Below are 23988 nucleotides of genomic sequence, written 5' to 3'. Positions count from 1 at the left end.
TTACCACTTTTTAGATTAATAAGGAATGTATATTTAAGTGGTGATGGTTGTGAATTAAAATCTTTCGGTGCCCAGTGGTGCACTGTTATTTGAAAATTGTGTTATTGTGTCCAATACGTATTTGTGTATTTCAGTTTTCCCCTTGTCCATTAATACAGCGATTGCAATTACTGACCTCTATCAGACTCTGAGACACCCTGCAGAGATGTTTTCTGGCTCTCTGGTTCAACTCCTGCTGCTTTGAACACAGAGGGAGTAGGGCACTTTGTTCACAACACTTCCAGACGGAGAACCCAGGACACACAGGAGAATGGTAAAATGAAAGTTTATTTACAGTATGCAAAATTGAAAAACTTGTTCACTTTTAATAATGCATTACGTTCCCTGCTGAGGCTGAAAGGCGTCCCCGCTCCGGTAGAGAGGAGATCTGCGATTCGAGCGTTTGTGCTGGAAAAAACACTGTCCTGCAGTGACCCTTTGCTAAGTTCTAAACATCTTCTTTAAAACAAAACTAATGCAACTTACTGTGTGAAAGGCCAGGATGTGCAGCGGGCACTTATTTCTCAGTGGGAGCCGAGAATCAATCACAGCACTCGTGCAGAACAGTGAGGAGGTTTATTTGCCTGTACCCATTGCTTAAAGTGTTTTTTCTACGTGTCTTGTGCCCTGTCCTGACCTTTCACATACAGGAATAAAGTGTGATTTAATCAAGAAACATAACTTTTTTTGTATTCCAAACTACCTTTTCCCAATTCACATTCCAGTACGGACAGCCAGGAAAAGTGAGGAAGCCTTACATCCCAGCTGGAGAATAGGCACAGTCCTGCAGCGCCTGAGCAGTCACAGGTAGTCCATAAGTTAGTGCCCGTGGTAACATGAGCACCGAAAAAGTCATGCATCCTGCAAACTAGCACCCCGGCCATCTGTGCCATTCAACAAATCAACCCCTTTTCTCATTCCCACCTGCTCAGGTAAACACGCTGACAAGCAGGATGTCCCAGGATGCATGCAGATCTACTGGGGGTCTTCAAGAGACCCCCTTGTTCATCCTGGCCTTGTGAAGCAGTTCTTCCAAAATGCAACATTATGGTGTGAAAGCCTATGGCGGTGCTACAGCTGTGAACTCTTAATGTTTAACAGACAATCAAAGGAATACACTTACGTCCAATAACACGTACAGTAACTGGAAAGGTATTTGATATGCAGGGGGAGTGCTTTCAGTTTTCAGTTTTCTATTAAAATGCAAATAATTAAATAAATAAGACTCATATTGTAATCTGCCTGCGCCTCAAAGCTTTCTAATATGACTGAATAAATACCACATATCTATTAATTTTTGATTAATTACTTTACAGAGTTGTCAAACTCCCAGTTCCCAGAGGGCCACAGTCTTTTAGCAATAGTTCCAGTCAAGCCCCCCTCTTACTTAATCTGTCTTAATTGGTTGAGTAACGAATGATTGAACATCCCAGGGCTGTTAAACACTTCTACAGCTGTTTCTCCACCTATCAAGTGAATCTTTAAAACTATCACCTTTAACAATAAAACCTTGAGAAATACAAAATACTGTGTTGAGCCTAAATTAAATGCCAGCTTGAAGAAAGTAAACAGCCTCCTGAGAAGTCTGCAGGATACCAGTTTTACCAAACATCCACAGTGCTGAAGCACTACCTACAGTAAATCATGTCTGTACCCTCTGGTTACATACAGTAACTACTGTATACAGTACCTACAATCTAAAGGTGCACACAAAACCCAACCCCTTTCCGATTCCATGAAGATTAAAAAAGAGCAAAAATGGGCAAAGACATTTTTAGTTTAGTTGTGTCAGTGCGCAACTAAACTCGACAGGTGAATGATCTGTATGGTGTCCTGGGCGAGGCTCACAGTGGAGTGGTTATAATGGGGAAGCCAGATGCTTTCTAGTGCGGGCCGGGTATCAGTCATGTACCCACTTCATTGGCCACGCTCCCACTCTTAGCAAATGACAGGAACTCGTCACACATACAGAATCAATTGGGAAGAGCTGTGCATCGTGGTAAGTCCCAGCCTCTCTCATTGTAGTGCAACTGTTACAGAGGTGATGAGAGCATCTCTGTTGCATGGTCTGGGGAGAGGGTGCATTTGGATTTCTTTTCTCGTGGTTCTTATTCAGATTTTCTGCCAATTGTTAAAAAAACAACAGCCCTTGAAATGTTGTTCCGGGAAGCACAAGGACGATGTCTCTGTTGATTACTGTAAGATGCTCTGCTGTAGGCACTTCAAATGGATAGTACAAATAACTGGTTAAAGGCCACCGGGGATTCTGCCACATTTTTCTTCTGAACACACAGTCCTTTTGTCTGATGATGTGACACCAGAAGCACGTCATGAGTGAGTGTTAAGAGTGTAACCTCCTGTACACCTCTTAACACGACCTGCATTCTTGCGTTGTCATTCCGTAGCTACCCTGTGTCACAACATTTTGTGTTATCGACTTGTTTTAATGACACCAAAGCAATGTCCTAAAGGACGATGGGGCGCCCGCTTCATGGACGCCCTCTCGACAGGACACTCAAGAGGGTTCGAGCCGGGATGGTTTGCACACCACTTGAGCTATGTAAAAGAAAGTGATGGGCTGTTTTCATGTCAGGCTGGCTGGCTTGGAGTGCATGGGTTCTCTGCCCGTCTTCCAAGCTGGCTAGTCTTCAGTGAAGATCTCTGTAGTGTCTTCCTCTGAAAGGCCTTCCTCATTGGGTGACAGCTCCTCAATGGAGCTCTGATCTGCTGAGCCTGTGGGGACATTGAGGACTCAGATTTAGAAGATGGTTCTCGCTCAGATGTTAGTCAGGACACTGGGACTAGAAACAATATTCATTACCTCAGGCCCCAAAAGGACAAAGTCTCCTCTAGGCTTCCATTATTTAGTTTGGTCCCAGTTGATAAGCTGAAAACTAATGTGATGAGTGCAGCTCTCCCTGTCCGTGGCCAGGATCTGATCCCGGTCGCTCACAGGCTCCGGACACACACAGCACCTCTCTAGACTGCAGATACTGTACTGTAACTCCCCCACACTGAAAGGCCAGGTCTTCTGCTGCTGGAGAGTCTACCCTCTCAGAGGGAGGTGACGTCACTTCTGTAACTCGGTGCTTGAGCCCTGTGACACCTACACTTTCCAGACAAACTCAGAACTAACTAAAAAAACCTCAGCTGTCCAGTAATGAGCTGCCTCTGTTCTGTTACACCCTAAGAAAGGCAGTCCTTTAATTTGCATGTCTGATGGAAATGGGGTTCCTCAGCGATCAAGAAGCAGGAACAGGTGAGCTCGAATTCTAAGTAACTAAGTCATCAGCTCTGACCCTAGACAAAAATCTGACTTTTGAAACTTTGTTTCTTAAGGTGTAAGTCCATTCCTGAACCAAGCAAATATGTAAGTTGTACACATTTAATACTTTCAGTAGGAATACTTTGCACATACGGCCACTAACCACATAGTAACATTTATTGTTCACAACTCACTCAATAGTCATCTCATCAAGCAAGAAACAAGCGTTTTATGGACAAATGAAACTGCCATGCTAAATTGAATCAGGTCGTGAGGAGGTGCGCGTTGAATTCACTTCCTCTCATAGTAACAGGGGAAGGGTTAGGGAACTCATTCTGGAAAACATTTACTATTTAGTAGTATTTTCCCTCATAATATGTTTTGTACGCATTAGTATATTATACTATTATTTTTTCTCATATAGTAAGATCTTGAGACAGCGTGGGAGAGGTACTGACTCCCTTACTGTACAGGTATGTCCACTACTAGGCTAATGCCAGTGTTTTTTTACGTGTGGCCAGATGGTATTGGTGAAGCTGTAGGCGGATCTAAAAAGATACAGTATAAATATAGGAACCGAACTTCAAAGCGGTTGCGTTATTAGTATTGGAATTCGTTGTATTAGAGTTAGTATTCGTTGAAGTGGACTGAACGTAAACGCACACGGTGACCCCTCGTGGTTTTGAGGCGGAGGAAGAAAAGCCAGCATCCCCAAGGCCTTACCGTTGGATGCCCTGTCTTTCCACTTGAACTTGTTGTCCTCCGTGTGTCGCGTCCACGTCGAGCGGAAGCTGACGAGCTCGGCGTTGATGTGAGCCAGGCTCCACTGGAGACCCCAAGAGCTCTCTTTCCACAGCGAGCTGGGGGCAACGAAAACAGGTAAATTGTACTTTTTAAAATGGCACATGGTGCTTCCGTGTGCAAAATATCACTCCCTACAGTTAAACCGGACTGCGCTGAGAGAGAGGGTTCTCGAAATGAGGGCCGCGGCCTCTGACGCAGTAATTGTCTCGCAAAAAGCGCTCGAAATAGCAGACGTAATAAAAACTTTTTACCCCTTCTGTAACGTACTGTACACAATTGAACATAACCGTTCTATGCATTTAAAACAGTGTTAAACTACCAGTTACACCCGAGAAACGTGAGGTTTTATTAACAAAAAATAGCATTTGTATTTTTTCTTAACGCACTGTACTATTGCCCTGATAGTGCGCGAATTGTATACTTCTCACTTGAATACCTGTTGGCCATGATAACGGCGACTACGTACAGTACATATAAAATTACAATGCAACCGAAATGGAATAAATAAGCATCATTAAAAACATATGAACAAGTAAAGGTTTATTTCATGCTGAAAACTCCACAGCCGAAACGTTGTTTCTTCTCTTTTCAGCTTGGAGTAAACCTTCGCTTGTTCCTTTGCAGCCTACGCATGCTGACGCAGCTACAGTACCTACTGTACATGAACTTCATTAACAACATATAGCAATTTTAATTAAAGTAACTGAATAGTGTCTGCCTTCCACCAAAACCATTGATATGCAGATACTGTATTCTAGTCTTAAACCCATGTTTATTGTAGCACTCAAGTGGATATAAGTGGATTGCAGATCATTACCACCTGGTGACACCAAGTATTACATTAATAGTAGGCTTAATTAAAATTTGGGGAAGAGCTCCTAAGGTTATCACAATTACAAGAACTGTTTCCTGCTGATATAGTTTTGCGTTTTGTTTGTAATTAGAGTTTTGACTTTCTGTGCTTTTTCCCATTAGAACAGTTAGAAGTGCATACTGGGTAAAGGGCATACAGAAAGGGTGACATACAGTACCTGTGTCGTTTGCAGGGATCTGGTGGGCTGGGGTTCTCCTGAACCAAGGGGATAACAATCTTCTCTGCCATGTCGGTCAGCAGGGAGAAGGTAGGGTCCACGATGAAGTCGATGAAACCTGCACAGTTATTATTTGTTTAGCTGATGCAGGGCAGCATACAGCAGACGTGTGAGATTTACACTAGGTCAGTAACAATCATGTGCGGATGACACATCAACAAATTGAAACATAAGGCCAGCACAAACTGGAAGAGCTGCGCAAGCAATAGGCAAAATAAAATGATTTAAGATTTAATAATGATTCCTTACACTTATATAGCGCTTTTCTGGACACTCCACTTGAAGCGCTTTATAGGTAATGGGGACTCCCCTCCATCACCACCAATGTGCAGCCCCACCTGGATGATGTGACAGCATCCATAGTGTGCAAGAATGTTCACCACACACCAGCTATCAGTGGGGAGGAGAACAAAGTGATGAAGCCAATTTATAGATGGGGATTATTAGGAGGCCATGATTGTTAAGGGCCAATGGGAAATTTGGCCAGGATGGCAGGGTTACCCTGGGATTTTTAATGACCACAGAGAGTCAGAACCTCGGGTTTACGTCTCATCTCAAGGACGGCATCTTTTTACAGTATGGTGTCCCCGTCACTATACTGGGGCATTAGGACCCACACAGACCGCAGGGTGAGCACCTCCTGCTGGCCCCACTAATACCTCTTCCAGCAACAACCTTAGTTTTTCCCAGGAGGTCTCCCATCCAGGTACTGGCCAGGCTCACACCTGCTGAGCTTCGGTGAGCTGCCAGTTGTGAGTTGTGGGGTGACATAGCTGCTGCCTTTAACACTGTATACACCGTGGACAGCGAGTGTTTTTCCATATGTCACGAGGTCCGCTGCCTTTGTTTAGTGCCACGCTCGTGGCGTGGGTGGATCGAGATATTTTGTAATAGCACGCTGCCAGTTAACCATCATGGTGCTGGAAGGGTGCCTTTGCTTGTTAAAGATCTGGGCCTGTCTGTGAAATGCAAAGCAGCAGCAGGGCTGATCTTGTGCTTGCAGATTGTGACTCTAGATGCTCTATGCTCTCACACAGCTTGCCTGCCTGGAGCTTTTCTACGCGTTGAGTTAAATGTTCATGTGGGGCAAAGATAATGTGAGTTGGTACAGGTACTTTACCGATCTGGGATTCTGCTACTAGGGTGGTCTTCCGGTCGCACAGAGGAGAGAAGGGAAGACCCAGTTCTGCTTCCATGTCCCCCTGGGAGAAACAAGATCTAGGAGTTAGTTGCCAGTGCTATGACTTTTTATTTGTGCAATAACAGAAAGCTAACTCTAGGACTTCTCCCAGTCTTTTAGATCACTACATTTCAGTACATTTCAGTGCGACTAGCACCTCAGTTTTCATATTGATCCAGCCAATTATCACTGAAAGAACCACGGAGCTGCGTGAGACTGAAGTACTGCAGTGGACTGAGTCCGAGAAGACCTACCCTGTCTGGTTAACATTAAAGATGGGAATGTCAAGTGTATGTTTATCTGCTTCTTTCACTGTGCCGTGGAAATGCCAAACAAAAAAATTGCTTTTCAGTTTTCAGTTCTTTTTTAAAGTCGTTTCCTCTTTTTCGGTTTGGATCAATCATTTCAATCTGCAGTGTATTTTATGGCAGAGGCAGTGTTGGTATTTGAAGTGATTAAAAAGTATTGTGTATTAAAATTAAGAATTGATTTTGACAAAGGATTGGAAGTAGAACTATAGTAAAAAAAACAGAGAAATGTCCTTGCACTCTGATGGAGATTGAACTGGCAGTTGATCTGACTTGATTGCCTTGTCTTGTCCTTTTGTTTTCTAGTAAATTTTAAATAAACCAAACCAATAGGTTCTGGCTCCCCCGCGACCCAATATTAGATAAAATGGATGAATAGATGGATAAACCAAGCCAGAGTACTGGAGGGTGGCTCTGGTGACATAAGGAGAGCTAACAACTGCTAGTTTTCCGTCTCTTCAAAACCTCGTAGACAATGCTTGCACCTGTAGTAGGCTCCACAGCCAAAACGTTGTGTTTTCTTTCTTCTCTTTTCAGGATGGAATAAACCTATTACTTGTTCCCTCATAGACAATAGTGTGTACCAGTTTGCTGCTGTAGGTCCCTGGGCAGGATCATGAGTTTAGTGCAAATTCAGCAACTAGTCATAGATGGAGTTTCATAATTGGTATTAGATATTGGCATAATTTGAAATTAATTGGAACGAGATCATTTTCTAGCCCCAGCTGTGGTCCTTACTTTGTGCATCAGAATCGTCACCCTGACTTGGCAGACATTACCTGTCTGAAGAACTCCTCCATTAGGGCTTTGGTCCAGCGAACATGTAGTGGCCAAGGCTTGGTGGGGTGGCTGATGTCAGCAGCATGAAGCAGCAAAGACAGAGCCTTGGGCTTGTCTATTCTGAAGATGCAAAATAAAAAAACATTATCTTTTATCTTAAACACCAATTACCGTAAACCATTTTAATAACTTTTTTTTAAATGCTGACAGTTGCCATAGTTGATCACAGAAGGTAAAACCTTGAATTTGCCATTGAATTGGTGCATCATGTTTGTAACCTTGTAATACAAGCCCACCCCAGTGCATTCGTTGAAGGCAGTAGTCTAACAGGCTTAAATTATCAGTGATACAGAGTCTTAGAATGCAGGTTAAATTAGCTCAATTAACAGTTAACCGCGCTAGGTCTGACCAACAAAATTTCCAATTGCCATCAAGGACAAGGAAGCCCTGTCATAATATAATTATAAAAATATATTCATTGGTAACAGTTTGGCAAGAGGAAATATTTTCGGATTTCTGGCTAGTTAAATAGCCAAATCCTTCCAATTGACTTTTCCACTTTGCTCATTTTGGAGTCCTGGAGATACAAGACAGCCAGGTCTTGTGATGCCTCCCCCCTGCCACCAGAGGGCAATCAAGTGCTGGAAGCACAGTACCTCTCCTGCTGCTGTAGACACGTCTTCATGGCTTTCACCTGCAGTAGATGGGAGGACATGTCTGTTGCCAGCACCATCTCTATGACCAGCGATCGCAGCTCCCTGTTCACAGCAGAGACCGAGAGAGACAGAGACAGAGATCTGTCATGCACAGGTGTCCATTACACTAGGAGATCCCAACTCTGGGTCATCATGGTTTGGAATCTAGTAGGTTTTCTATATCTCCTTTAGTATTGCAGAGCTCTTCACCTTGGAGAGGTGTTAATGTGATTCAAGTAGGTATGGTGGGAAATAGAAGTAGGTTAGTTATAATTGAACCTACTTATTCCTGCTCTAAAGCCACAGGATAGTGACTATTAAAAAGACAGAGAAGACCTGCTGAGTTTCAGACCCCAAGCACAGAAATTGAGAACACTTCCATTGCGTCGTTAAACTTTGTGGTCCTTAAATAGGACTGTGCTGCTTACGTTAACTTGCATTTCTGCACATCCAAAAGGGGTTTCGAACGCAATTCGGTATGCACAGAATAGCTGAGATTCACGATGGAATATTGACATGGTTGTCTTTGAGTCATCAGTGCATTTTATAGATTTTACAGAAACATGGTTGACTCTTCTGTAGAGCATTTGTCACATGAATGAAGGTATGTTGTCAGATGGTAGGTTGAGGTGTTGAGGTGTTTTGCATAGAGCTACCCGATAGGAGTGTCAGTTCCCTCACATTTCATTTTCATGGCCGAGGATCATTTCCAGTATACTGATACAGCGTATACACACCTGGGCTGGTGTGATGCACAGAACCCGGCTTTCGATTTAAGGAAGTGTTTGTGTCTGCACTTTTGTTGTAGTGTTTCTCAGCCTCTGGGTGGAGGCTGCTCGTTTTTTAAGGCAGAACGGGCAGGTGGATGTTAGGAATGCGGAGGAGAAGGGAGTGAGTACCCCGCTGGCTCTTACACCCATTCTTCCCGGGAGAGGTTGAGAAAGATGTTCATCTGCTGGTCCTGCATCAGCCTGAAGGCGGCGCTCACGTGGTGGCTCTCCATGACCGAGCGGTCATTGTAGATCATGGCATAGTTGGATCTGTCGAGGAAGAGGGGGAGACCACATGTAAATACAGTACATATGGAGCGGTGACACTGTGGCTGATCTGCGCCTGTGGCTGTGAGGTTGCCGTTTCAGATCCTGCAGCCGGCAGAGGGATCCTGCTCCGATGGGCCCCTGAGCAAGGCCCGTAACCCCAGCTGCTCCAGGGGCACTGTACAATGGCAGACCCTGCGCTCTGACCCCAGGCTTCTCTCCCTGTCTGTGTGTCTCATGGAGAGCAAGCTAGGTTTTGCGAAAAGATTAATTCCTAATGCAAGAAATTGTATATGGCTAATAAAGTGATCTTATCTCTCTATACAACTCCAAACACGAGGAGGCCATTTGGTCTATCTTCCTTATGTGGTTGCTAGTAATTTATGGATCCAAGTGTTAACCAGTTAACACACACTCAAGCCAACGAACCTGCCAGCATGTCTATGGACTGTGAGAGGAAACCCATGCGAATGAGGGGAGAACATACAGACCCCTGTTTTAAATCCCTTGATCTAAATTTTAACCTTAATTATGTATTCTAATATGTGTTTTGCTCTTTTTATTGATTCCGGTTGGTGTGGTTAACCGGGTTCATTCAGAAGTGCTTCCCACTGTTGTCTTGTAAGAAGGTTTTCAAAAAGTCAGGCCACCAACGTCTTTCATCCCTGCTCTGAACAGCAGTGTTCTGCAGTGAACTTTATTATTTGACAATTAGCGGGATCAGTTTTACACTTAAGAGGCTAGTTGTATTGAAGCACTGCAGTCTGAAGTGTTGTTACAGGCACATGAGTGAGAATGTAATATAAGAGGCTTTTATTTGTGGAAAAACCTATCTTTTGGTTTGTAGTAAAATCTCAACTTGAAGGGAGCAGAGTAATTTTAAACAACCTGTATCCATATGTCTGTCTAGTATATAATATACCTCTGGTTAGGCTTTTAAGAGGCAGCACACTTGCAACTGGGCGAATGTTAGAGGCCACACTGCAAACTGGTTCTTTTTATGCAAAATTTTAAAATCGGAGACTCAAATTAGTTTTGTAATTAGAGGGAAATTGCTCAGAAAATGTCCCTTGGAGCTGCTGTTTTACAAAGCCAAGAGGAAGACATTCCTGGTAAACTACAGGTGCTCAAGGGACCGATTTCATTAAGCAGAAGATAAAATTATGAAAGGCCCTTTTAACAGAATCGAAATGGCAGTAGTGCACTCTTATTGGTCACGTCTGTACAAGATTTGGATGGGCTGAAGTGTTCTTGCCAAATAATTGTGTTTATATAGTGCTTTTCATCCCAAAGAATTCTGAAGCACTTCTACTACATATAGAAGGGGATCCAATTCATCCATCACTAGAGTGTAGCATACATCTGGATGATGTGCTGTAGCTATTATACATCTACATGTACATGCAGCTTCACTACAGTAAACCACATATCGGGTGGTGAGATGAGAAATTGCTTAACTGGTTGATTCAAGAGGGAGGGTCAAACTGTACAGGAACAATGTGGAGTTTAGTCAGGACACTAGGTAACATCTCTGTATTTTACAGACAGTGCTCTGGGATATTAAAAAACCTACTACTATTTAAATAGTAGTAGGGAACTTAGTTTCAGTGTCTCATCCACATATTCACAAACACTTTTCAGTTTCAGTGTTTGACCTGCATATATATTTATGATGTTTGACACATATATATGCAGTATTTATGAAAAATATTGCAAAAACATAATCTACCTCAGAAATATTGTCAGACCAAGTTTTATGTTGTAACTGATTGAAGCTGAAAAGCTGGTCAAACACTTTTGTCTTCTCTTCACTCTACACGCTGGGGTATCTAAATCCACACTAAACAAGCTTCAGTATGTCCAGAATTTGGCAGCCACAATCCTGACCAGGTCTTGTGCAAGGTATCACATTACTCCTATCCTGGAGTCCTTGCATTGGTATCCTGTCAGGTTTTGCTCAACTTCAAAATCCTCATGCTCATCTATAAATGTCTACATGGCTTTGCACCGCAGTACCTGTCTGACTAAGTGCCATCCTGTTCTCCATCTTGCAACCTTCATCTAATTCTATCCCTAAGGATATTAGGGAGTCTCCTCCCCTGAGTACTTTCAAATCAAGACTCAAAATCTTCTTCTTTAGAAGGACGTCTGTCTCTGTTCAGTGCATCACAGGGTACACATAGACACAGACATGCACATTCTTAAATCAGGGCCAATTTTCCTTGAAGGCAATTAACCTACTAGTACAGTATGTTTTTGCACTGTGGGAGGAAACGAACACACATGGAGGTAAGCCATGTGAACATGGGGAGAACATACAGTACAGACTCCACGTAGATAGGACCCCAGGTGTGGAATTAAACCCAGGGCCCCAGTGCTGCAAGGCAGCAATGCTAACCTCTGCACCACTGTGCCACTCTCACTGTAAAACTCAAAATAAAAATGAGTTTTTGGGGTGATGAAACAAATCCAGATCTCTTCGTAATGGTGATATATTTTTCTTTTCTAAAGCTTATAGGACAGGAATAGAGTAAGACCTTTCTATGAGACTATAGTGACTCATTGCAAAGTCCTGGAAATTACATTTTCTTGTTGGTCTGGTTTTAAAATGTGCAAAGTAAATAAAGCAAGAACTTTTGATTCCCAGAAATGAATCCCAGTGGTGAAGAGGTTAGCGGTGTCTTGTGTTTCCTGTAAATATCCAATTTTGGAATGCGAATATGGTCTTTAAAGTATTCCATAAAAAATGATAAGACTTCTGCTTATCACTCCTTGCTTTCCAAATTTAAAATATTTTTTTTTATTTTTCTAATACACGGATGGGACAGCTTTATTGTTTCAATGTATTATTTGCTTGCATGTGTTATTTTATAAAACAACACAGCAGCTCACGTACAGTAATAGTAAATTGAAGTGCACTGAAAGCTAGAGGGAAGCTTTTTTGTAGACTTTCAAGATTCAGTGACTGAAGAAATAAAACTGTTACAGAACAGGCAGAGTGTAATTTGAGCCCCCCTTTTACTTTCAGGTTCTCTGAGAATGGGCCTCGTACTTTCTTTCCAAAAATAAAATGAATAAAACGTGCCAGAACCCAGTCAACTTTGGTACTGAGACTTTGAAAAAAAAACATAACAGGAATTCCAATAGCCTGCTAAAAATATACCCTGGAAAAAAAACTTGTTTGCTTAAGCTGCACTGGTTTTCGTTGATGAACAAGTGTTACAGCCACTGGTACTGCTAAATCTTCAAATTATTAGTGTATTAGGAATTTATATGAACCTTGTCACCCATTTACCTGACCCTTGTCATGCATATTATTGCTGTTAACAGATATCTCGATAGTGTTTGTCTCTAACACCTTAAAACGTTTCCATGCAATATCCTGGCTCTTGTATTCTCTGCTATAAACCAAGACCTGGTAGTTTCACGTCATTCCTTGCCTTAAAGAGCCGTGCAGTGTCTCAGACCTGGCGTTCAAATGCTCTGGGTGATTCTTGCTTTCCTTCTTTGTCAGCAGGCTTTGATCAAGTGCCCCCAACTGTACTGTACATGCAGAAGCCCAGTGCACCAGGCTGCCTCCTACAGTGTGTCAGTCGCTGCTCAGCCCTTCCTCTGTGGTGGTCAAGGAAGAGGCAGCACACTACTCTTGCCCTCTGCTCAGGCGCGTGGCTGTGTCTTACCGTGTGCGGATATGGAAGTTGTTGGTTGTTCCGGTGTGCTCGAAATCGTGGATGGCGGCAGCGAACAGCACAGCGAGGACCTCCAGCTCACTGAGCCAGTGCTGAGGGGAAGACGAGAGAGAACACCGTCAGGGTGCCATTGTAAGGGACATCGCCGGATCAACCATCATAAACATGAAAAATGTGGGCTGTGGGCTTTTCTTTTAAATGGCAGATTGACTTAGAAGTGTTCAGTCACCTAGCGCCAAAACCCTTAATCCCAAAGGGAAAAGCTAAATGGAGAATTTAACGGGAACGTTCTTTCACAGCTTACAAGATTTGTTTTAAGAAGTTCAAAGGTATAATAGTGAGGAAGAGCAACATAGTGTGTCACCTGAAAACTGAAGTGTAAAACCAGACTGTTGAGATCACCATCACTGAAAAAACATGAATGCCTACTGTAAATACATTTGAAAAAAGAATGATTCTAATGTAGTAAATTATCAATCTTGCAATCTTGGGAAAGAAGCCCCTAGAAACATTTGAGGTCGCTTTGGGCAGTCTGAGTCCTCCGTCTCTGGCTTACCAGAAGAGAACTGCAGCTAAAAAAATACAGCTTTTCATCTCTTGTCTTTCTTGGTGTGCATAAGGCTCCTGCTGTATCTCTTCTTTCCTCTCTTGTACTGTAAATATTTCATTCCTGCTCTTGACAGGAGCTCCCCCTGGTTCACAACGCACAGACATGTGGAAGGAGTCCAATGTGGCAGGTTTGTTTCAGGCCTTTGATATCAGATTTGGCAAAGTGTGACAGAAGAAGGTGCTGGCATCGTGTACTGCTTCTCAAAAATTGGCTTTCAGTGAAAAAGGTACTTTTGGCCTGTCCAGTAAGTTACGATCTTTTCCTGCTCTGAAAGGTGGAGCTTTACTTCCTGAAAATGAGTGGCAGTCCAGCTAGAGACTTCTGACAGCCATTCACTAAGCAATGAGTGTTAATTAGCGAATCTGTGCTAATGAGCGTGCAGGGGTTAAGGAGAGAGCAGTAGTCATTTGTCTGTTTCCATTAGGATTTCCGCATAAAACCAGCCTGGGAATACGTAATAGTAAAACAGATCTTCAAGCCTCCCACTGCTCAAGAGAGATCTAGACGGGGTTCTTGTTTCAAAAATGACTCTAAGTATTTCCTTATAAGGGCAGGGATATCTTCAGGAGAATGGAAGTGAGCGGGTCTGGAAACGATTACACATCTTACTGTTTATACAGTATAGACAAGAATTATTTTGCTAATTATTGTTTGTGGAGCTTCTGCCTCCCGTAGTGGCCCTAGATATATTCAGCAGAAAAAAAACAGACTCTGTATTTGGCTGAGAGTTCTTTTGTGAATGCACTAGTAAAAATGAATCAGTGTATGATCTCCTACTTGATGTCATACAGTGTTTTCGTGAGAGTCGATTAGACAACCAGGTATGAGGTATAGACCAACTGTCAAATTTCAACATTGACATGTATTTCAGTAGGTACCATATGTAAGAGAGTGTGAGCTGTAAATATTTTCATGGGAAACAAGGGTTTAAGGTTTTAATGGAGAGCCTCCTTTTGCAGATGTAAAATGCATTGTGAATATCATGTACTAATGGGATTGGTTATTATTAATTAGATTGATTTGTTACCATTGTACCACATACCTGGGCAATTTATTGAAACAATCTGAGTGAAGTACCTTACTTAACAGTACAACAGTAGCGCCACTCTTGTGATTTAAACCCATATGGCTCCAGAGCCCAGCCAATATTCCACACTTAAGGCCTGACAGTCTCTATCCATCACCTTTCAGAATGGCTGAGTTACTGATCTTAATGCCACTTTGACTATTCAGAACGAGAGGTGATCTTGTACTGCTCTGGAGCAGAGATGGCCTGGGCAGAATTGGAGCCCAAAACAGCACTGGCCGGACACGGAGAGCTAAGATGGAAAAGACCCCCCACTGTCAAACAACAATGTGACATTGTACCAATGACACTGCAGGCATGCATATATTTTCTTAAAATTGGAATTGCCAGTTACTTTTTAGCTATACAATTTACTCATCTTGGAATCATCAAGACCGGCGACACCTGTCTGAGCCATTCATTATCTTTAAGTCCCAGTGAGCCTCACAGTTCACAGTTGAGATTGGCCGCCAGTAGGAGGAGCAATTTAGTGGCTGATGTAACCTCAGGCTTGCACTGTCTCACCACTTCTCTGACCAGAGCACCGTTCACATTTGGCTAGTGGCGTAACCCAGACTCTTAACTGGCGATGTTTGGGAGTTATGGCTCAACATGAACTACATGAGGTACTTTATTTTGTGTTTTACTGCCTGGTGTTGACTTATAGAAGAGCCCGCCACTTTCAGTGCCTGAAAACTCAATGCTGTGTGCAGTGGGAATTGCATTGTTGTCTGCAGTCAGGGTGGAGCAGGGATTAAGATCGACAGATTACCACCAGGCCAGTGCGCAGCAGAAGGCAGTGTATGGTCTGCGTGACGTCAGCAGCATGGATCTGGCTGTGATAGGGGTTGTGGTGTTTATTGTAGCCTTTCTCCAGGGCTCCCAGGAAGGTCATCAGGAATGTGATTGGAATCTGCAATGTAAACAGCACAAGACAATTTCTTATTACCTTAGTCAGTGCCTAGAATTACCATCATTCCCCTGCCTGTGTACAAACCAGGAGAGAGAGAGATTTCGTGACGCAAATGGCGGCATTTGGATAAGCAGGGTACCCTGAAATCTAAAATTAGTTGTCACAGTGTAATATTGCTAATAGTCCAGAGACACTGGGGGCTCCTAATGAGGCTCTTGAATCATTGAGCTCTTTTTTATACATTTTGTCACCTTAGGCTGTGAAGCTCAGTGTCCAGTTATAGTTAAGGCTGTATTGTAAATTTCCTTTCTTTTCCTCTTGGTGGTTGCCTGAAGTTAGAAATCCTGAACAAAGCAGTTGAATGCTTTTAAGTCAATACCCTAAAGAATATATTTTTATCTTCAAACTTATGCAATGTATTTAATGCGCCCGTCTCACTGATCTTTTCTGTACAAGGGGCAGGAGAAGTGAATTTTATGCACCTTAAAGCGACTGATGAGCTCGTATCTGGTCAGCAGTTCAATGACCACAGTTTGCAACGCGTGCCCTCTGCTGGCACTGTTCAATGCCAGCACGTCGAAGTTCCATCTGTCGATGTTCTGAAACAAATCGTAAACAGGTCATGGTGTGAGTTGGCTCACTTTAACAAAGGATAGGGTTTGAGTCATCTCCAGCTCAAACATGGATCAGACATCTGCACGTCCGCACCAGTGTGTTAGGACTAGTTTGGGGGTGGGGTTACTTTTGGGAAAACTCTAAACTATTTAGCAGTTTAAATTGAAATTTACTTGTTACTTAAATTGAAATTTATGCCCATGGAACGTGGCCTGCAGGCAAACATTGACCACTGTGGGAAACACAAAAAACTGTACATACCTTTTTTTTTAAACTGTATCAATACTAATTAGTCAAACATTATTAGTTACCTAAAACCTTTTTTAAGCGACTAATACTATGGGATCCCTGAATGCGGCAGATAAAGAAAACATTGAGGAATTTGATCAAACGAAGCTCAAGTAGCTCTTTTGCTGACCTGCTCATAGGAGCTTTACCTTGCCTGAGCCTGGCCCATAAAACGCCTGTTCTGATCCAGGCAGTTGAAACCATCCCACAGGCTATGGACAGAGCTAGAGCTGTCTGCAAGCATGACTTCTCAGTCCCTGCCTGTGTAGAGCACGAGATGATAAAGTGTTTCCTTACCCGGAGATTGTGAATGACAGCCGATGGCTGGTTAGGAATGGCAGCGGTGTAGGCTTTCCTAAACATCCTGAAATACAGCAGCATGAAAAGTTCCTTATTGTATTGATTTACAAGGTATACACCTTGGAACAATAGATCCTAACTGATATGCATTGTTGTTTCATGAAAAAAAAAATCAGTAAGGTACAGGAGTACAGATAGAAAGTACTACAGGACTCCCATTCCACAGCAGTTTGATCCTTTTGAGGTTTTATATGTTGCAGATTCTCTTTCGGTTAATTATTGATGATGCAGAAAAGCAAATACTTTTCAGAATGCTGTAGTAGACTGTTCAGAACTGTTTAAGAGACAAGGACAAATGTAAAATACTCAGCATCAGGTGTTGGTTTTCACACAAGAGCGTGCAGTTAGATGGTAAAACCTTGAAAAGGCAGTGGGAATCGCTGTGCTCACCTCTCGACAAAGATGCCAGCCTGCACCGCGTGAACGATGCTGCGAAATTTTGGTTTCTCATCTGACCGCCGGCCTGGAGGGCGAGCCTTCTGGGTAAAGGTCGAGGCCAGCCAATCCCGGACTTCGGTCGGGACCGCCTCCGAGCGGATCTGCGGGAGGTCATCTTCCGTGTCCAGCATCTGCCTGAGGGGAACAGCGCGGAAAAAGGAGAAAAATTGGCTTACAGAGGCCTAATCCTTGATCTCGCCAAGCCAGGTGTTCACGAGGGGAAGTATTTTCCCATTTATAGTAGTGATCTGGAGACCTGTTTACACAACAGTGGAGTTTTGCAAGAGTAGTCTGTGCAAAGTACTTTGCACAAGAACTGCAGTGTCTCACCTGGGGTTTCACCTCATGCCCACCTGGTCCAGAGACCTAATCACTTCTCCATTATTCTGTCTGTAAGTGAGCTATAGTGCATTGACAGGAAGTGCTTTGAATTACTCAAGACTGCTCAGGGCTGTCATGTTTCCAGAAAGCGGCTGGCTTTCTCACAACTATTGTCAAGGCTATTGTTTTTGTAAAGGTTCTGCATAATTTAGCCTGCCCCCATTCATATGGCGCCTTTAAAGGTTATACAGTACGTCTGGATGCAGCAGTATGTGTACAGACGAACATGCTGCAATGAAATCCGAGCCCCTTCTCGTTTTTGGTGAAGGGAATTTTTACGATCATTTTGGACAGGCCAGGGTGCGTGGTGTTTTGCAAAGAAACAGGGATATGCAGGCTTAGCTTTCCTGCTTGTTTGGTTTTTATGATTGCTTGTTTTGATAACAAGGCCGTGTGTGACAGGTGGCTTGTGGCGGTTGTTGGGTAAGCCGTTATCATGAAACCCTGTGGTATTATAGACACTTGTGGTGATAATGTGCTGGATTTTAAACAAGCATGTGAAACCAATGGGGTATGGCTTAGGCATTCAGCCATTTGTTACCATTCACTGTTTCCATCAGTGGTTTTCTGCATTAACTTTACTATTTTTTTAAATTCTTTAACTTCCATAGAGTTGGGAGTGAGATGTGGGAGTGGTTGTTGATAGCAGAGACTCGGTCTGTCCTCTTGTCAAAACGGTGGAGCACGAAGAGGCAGAGTGCACTCCACCGTGTAGGGAGTCCATTGAAACAGCTGGTTACGTATCTGGGTGCAGCAGTATGTTGCGCAGACAGACCTGCTTCACTTCGATCTAAGCCTGTTTTTGTTTTTGGTTAGGGGAAGTTTTGCGATTGTTTTTGACAAGGCAGAGGTTGTGTGGTGTTTAGCAAAGAGACAGGGGTATGCAGGCTTACATTTGGTTGTATTGTATTTGGGAACCAGCCCTTTAATACCTCAGCCTCGTAGTGAACAGACATAGACGTAAGTAGCATCAGCATGTAAAAATAGTGGGAGATATGTGGAAAAAAGATCAGTACCTTGTCTCATCGATGTACACTGCCTCCAAGAGGGATGCAGTGTAATCTAGGTTCTTCTTCAGAGCTTCAAAGTCCACATCCTTTTCGTCCAGCTGTTTCACCATGGAGCGTAACCTGTGTGCGCACACACAAACACCTGTTTAGCTTTTATCTGTGCTTTAGAATGGTTGCTGATGAACAGTCAGCTTCATTGCATAAAACATTAGCCTGTTCGTAGATACGATATGTGATAATATAAGGCCTTTCGTACCAGAACCAACACAAAAACACTTGGGGAAACAAATAGAAAAAAGGATCTGATTGTTGTCTTTGAAAATGAACAGGTGTATTGATCAAGAATCTGTTGAATGCTTTCTACCAAAGTTTACTAGGGTGCTCCACGTGGTTTTCGGCAAGACTTTGCAGTGGCTGATCCAAGTATTCTGTCTTGGGGAATGTTTGCAAGCCCACTGCAGGTTTTGTTAGGCAGGTCTATCATTCAGCTCATGTGAACCACCACATGATATGGGTGGTGTGCGATAATGACTGTTGATGCTGAATGTTTTTTCTGTGATGTGACTGCTTTCCGGGAAATGGGAAATTTTGTTTTGGAAATGGGCTTGAAGCAATTTGCTGCTCTGTGAACATCAAGAATGGGGTTTTTGCAGTCTGGTCCTTGGTAATTGGCGAAGCGATGATTTGGAAGTGATTTAATACTAAATACCATGCTCTGTGGGGAAGGTGGTGGCAGCAACAATTCATTAGGATTCAATTTTCCATGACAGAAGAAAGCTTACTGTCCTCAGGCTGCACACAGAGTCACTCCAATGGGATTTTGTGTTCAAGACCTTCGGACCAGATCAGAGAAATGTAACAATTTGAGAGCAAGCTAACTGTTCTACAGAAAGAAATAATCCATAAGACAAGAATTGATTCTTTGAATGATCTGATTTAGGACACAATTGTAGCATCCCTTTTCTACTGTTTGGAAACAAATACTGAATTGAATAATTTATAAGGGGTGTTATTAGCACAGTTCCTTATAGCAATTAGCTCCCTTGGTCACAACTCTTCGTCTTACATAATTAAAATGAAATTTCATAATATAATACATTTAAATTGCTTAGAAAATAATTATGTCAAAGCTTGTTGTACTCCCCCCCCCCATTTCACAGGAAATGTAATTTTTAGTAGCTCTCTGGTTGACCTGCGGCTTTTGTTGAAGGCTGACATGAGCGCTCAGGAAACCATCTTACAGCCACAGATGTACAGCTGACTGGTGCACAAGACTGTCACAGACAGGATCCGGGGTGCTACATGATGTGATAGCAGAATTTAAATTGGGGAATGTTATGTTAAAATTGTTCAGAATGCTGTTAACTTTTGGTCACCTCATTGCACAAGGAATATTGCTCCTCGGGAACCAGTTCTAAGGTGACCAGATTGTTTCCCGAGCTCAAAAGAATGTCCCATCATGTACGAGAAGACCTGACCGAAGTATTCCAAATCCTCAAAGGAGGCCTTGACAGAGTCCATTCCACGGTTTTCTGCAGAATCACCAGTGAAACACGGACTAGCGGATTCAAATAGAGACTAAGCACATTTGTACTGTAACTAGCTTTATAAAAGGAGGATAGTGGGTGTCTGGAATAAGACATTCAGCTAAGCTCTCCAAGCCGACAACCTGGCTTCTTTAAGAGATTCAGCTGTCCGGGCATGTTTTCACACGTGCTTGGGAGAGAATGAGACAAAACACATCGATTGATTTGTCCTTGGACGTGTTGCAGCCTCCATAACGTTCCATAGCTCCTGGCAGGAAAGCTGGTGACGTTCCATCACACTGATGGGCTCCCAGCAAATCACAGGTGAGCAGACTAAAAATCACCCGCTGACTCACTAGTCCTGACTATCCCCAGGCACTGGCTATCATGTACTGCCAGTTAGCGAATCCTGGTCACATGACCCAGCCTCAACCGTGGTCATAGAGCTCAGGCTGTGCCCCCTCTGCAAGTGCCTTTACTTTTTGAACCACTTGTCCCCTGCAGATTTTGAGAAAAAAAGAAATGGAGCCTAAAGGAAAGTTTTACTACCTAAAAGTAATCACAGCAGATGGCGAACGGAAACTTTTTTTTTTTTAATGAATGAGCATTATTTCCTAAACACTGAGCGCATCTGGAGGCAAGGGAAGAAGAAAAAACAGAGAGTGCCAAACAAGAGAACCATATCAAAGGCAAAGTCACTGCTGCCTGTGGGTGCGTAGGGCTGAGTGGTTAGTTTGTAGGTATGAAACTGCTTTGTCTGTCTTAAATTCTAATGTTCCACTGACTTAGAAAGGAACTGAAAAGAAAGAAAAGCAACGCAGCCTTGTGGGTCGTCGGATATCCACTGCTGCTTGTGGCTGTGAGGGCAAAGGCATGCCCTCCAGTTTGCGCTCTGTAACAGGCGTGAACTTACGGCTGCATTTTCTCGTTCAGTATTTCATTTGGCAAGTGGCACCAAATGCCCAAGGCGTCTGGTCTGAAACTGGAGACAGCTGTTGGATCCAAGATTTCACACGAGCACCAACAATGTCACTTGAAAGCGTATTGCATATACTGACGCGCTGCATTACATGAACAGCAAAAACTGTTGCTGAAAAGTCTGGCAATGGCTTTTAAAGATGGATAGCCTGGGAGAAGTGATACATCTTTACAAGACATACTGTATGTCTTTAAACAACTAGCAGACAGTGTGACACTTAGTAGCAAAGATGTGGCCAGCCTGCTGGGAGATTCAATATATAGTGTGGTGAGAGATGGTAGATCGCAACTTATGATGTGACCTGCTACCTTCAAAGCTTTCTGAAGACAAAGTGACATTCATCACTTTTTTGACACACTTTCAACCACACTGTTACAGAAAACCTTGACCTTGACACACTTTCTTTGTCACAATTGTCACGATAGTGGTCAAAATAAAAAAAGAACGTGGAACCCATAACATGCAGAAAATGTACATAAAGCTTAAAACTGCTACAGATACTAATTATTTTTAATCTTTGTTATCCATTTTTTAATGATATTTTTCCTAGGCCAGCTAGACCCAGAAACACAGACATCACCTTGTAGCTAAAAGCTGGTGTAAGGCAGGCTTTTGTCCCCCATTCACATTCTTAAGTGGATTACTCTTAATGCTTGGCTTTGTTGTTTTCACAGGCGAGAAATACATTTATAGCCTAAGTTAGGTTAATATATTTTTTTCTTCTTTGACCTTGATATGGTTTTCTATTACAGATGTATCATATTTTGATATATACAGGTCATCAGTGTTCCATTGCATGTATTCCAGGAAATTACTAGTTGGTTGCCTCAAACAATAAACTGTTCTTGGAAAGCTGAAGAGGTGTTTCCTTTAGATAAGGCTAAAGATGTTAACATGCTGATCCACAGTACCATCCTAAACAAACTGACAAACTCTTAGCTGTTATGCAGGTGTTTACTTTTTGTATGAATAAATAATTTTATCATATGTTTTCTCCTATGCAATTAGTTATTTTAATTTTTGGCATATAGTAAATGGAAAATTCAGTATATTTTAGTCTCCTGTCTGTGACTACTTTGAAACTGTTGCAGACCCCTTTAAGAGGAAACAACAGAACCCCGCCGGTAAATCCTTTTAGGTTATAGACACTGAGTTACAAACTCCTGCAAGAAGGTGGCCTGTAAGTAAATTGTTGTAGGAGTTTGGAACAAGTTAACTAGTTGCTCTGGATTCTTTCAAGAAATGGCTGGATGAGATCAATAGCAACTAAAAACAAGTTAGATGGGTCAAATGGCTCATTTTGTTAAGGGACGTCCATGTTCTTGTAAAAGCCCCCAGAATGAGGAACTGGAGGCGGCTTCAATCTAAGAGCGTGCCCTAGAATATAAACCCTTCCTCTCTCTAACGCTGTCACTGCTCTATTTTTCTTTTGTGCCTATAGAAGATGCTTCTTGGTAAGTTGTAAGTTTTTATTTTTTTGGAAACAGATTAATATACAACAGCACAATGGAAGGCAATTCAGTATTGGGATGATCTAAAATACAAGAGATGGTGTCACAGGTAAATGTGTCACTCAAAGACCCATAGCTAGCACACTATTTTATACAGTATGTGTATAATCAGATGCGCTGACCACTGTCCAAATGTTGGTTCCCTAGCATTAAAGTACCTGTGTATTACAGCAGCCTGTATAAAGCACCTTGCACACCTGCTATAAAGAAGAGACACATTGTGGAATTGTTGTCCCCGGTGAAATTTATATCAAAAAGGGACACCCTGCAACTTTCACAAAACAACTGAAAACACTGTGAGGGAAGCTGACCTTCAAATCATACAGTGCACATTTTCAGGAAACTAGCTACATAGAAGTCCTCTTTCACTTAAAACTCATTTAACTGCCATGCGAGCACTGAAGTTCAGACAGATGGCAGACAACCTCAGTAGGAAGTTAGCTAAGTTTGGAGTTTTGATGCTTGGAGATCGCAAAAGAACTTGGAAAGCTAAGCTGGTGAACCACTCCTCCAAGGTTTTGGTTACTACAAGAGCTTCAGCAAGAGAAGAGAACAGGCATGACATTCTGCCTATAAAGCAAAACCCTCTACCTCAAGGCAGAGAGAGCGCGCCCCGCTCCTCGGCTTACCTGCAGATCGGAGCCTGAAGGTGTTTCTTGCGAACTTTCACAAGCTCAGCCATCAGGGCTGGGACTGGAGGAAGAGCTGCTGTGCCTGTGGTGCCCCCGAGTGTGAGAGCCAGTAAGGCAGAGGCGCGCGAGAGTGGGAGAAAAGTGCTGTCAGGATATGACAAAAGTTGCACAGTCCTGAGACACCGCAGAGCGAACGCAGAGTGGTCGCCCCCCCCCTCAGGGCCCCTGCCCTGCCCTGCCCTGCTGTGATTGGCCGGATGCATGTTTGTTGTGCTGATGCGAGCGTGGGAGGTGGAGGTTGGGCAGGGGGCCAGTCATGCTGTTGGGACTTTTTTTTTTGTTAGTATGGGTTTTATTTATTTTTTTTTTGCAAGTAATCTCAAAAGCGGAGATGCACCAGGTTTTCCATTGCACAAGTGAGCAAGCGGGAGGGAGCGGGTTTTTTCACCGCAATAAAAACCCACATCATCCTCACCGCTCTGAAGTAACCTTGTCCCGCTGGGTTAATGTCATGAAAGTGCTGAGGGAAGTTAAAAGGAATTAAAATGATTCAGTATACAGAGTAGGTGACTCAGTTATGTCTTTAAAATCCTACACATTGTAAGTAAAGCAGTGCATGTGTGTACTATATACAGTACTGTATATATACACAAAGTTCAGGATTAAGTCAGAAAGATACTGAAATAATGTGCATCCTGTGAAGTTTTGACATTCTAGAAGTTTGCATTTTAATTCTGAGACAATGTTCTAAGTTCTTATTTGACTATTATT

General features: G+C 42.8%; 1 protein-coding gene across 1 annotated transcript; it reads right to left on the bottom strand.

Annotated features, from left to right (window-relative positions):
- Window positions 1-311: 311 nt before the first annotated feature.
- LOC148841507 (dual specificity calcium/calmodulin-dependent 3',5'-cyclic nucleotide phosphodiesterase 1B-like) lies at window positions 312-23374 on the bottom strand. The gene is made up of 14 exons (XM_088919573.1): window positions 23215-23374; window positions 18576-18689; window positions 17131-17313; window positions 16678-16744; window positions 15960-16076; window positions 15337-15477; window positions 12880-12980; window positions 9077-9202; window positions 8124-8225; window positions 7467-7587; window positions 6320-6401; window positions 5140-5257; window positions 4028-4164; window positions 312-2772 (listed from the first exon to the last, which is right to left on the bottom strand). Exons 1-14 carry the CDS (start codon window positions 23265-23267, stop codon window positions 2681-2683), a joined length of 1554 nt encoding a protein of 517 aa, XP_088775699.1. The 5' UTR covers window positions 23268-23374; the 3' UTR covers window positions 312-2680.
- Window positions 23375-23988: the final 614 nt, after the last annotated feature.

This window comes from Atractosteus spatula, chromosome 1, assembly GCF_055471065.1.
Source record: "Atractosteus spatula isolate fAtrSpa1 chromosome 1, fAtrSpa1.hap1, whole genome shotgun sequence".
NCBI lineage: Eukaryota > Metazoa > Chordata > Actinopteri > Semionotiformes > Lepisosteidae > Atractosteus > Atractosteus spatula.
Note: the sequence above shows the minus strand (reverse complement) of the source record. Positions and strands in the feature narration are given on the sequence as shown.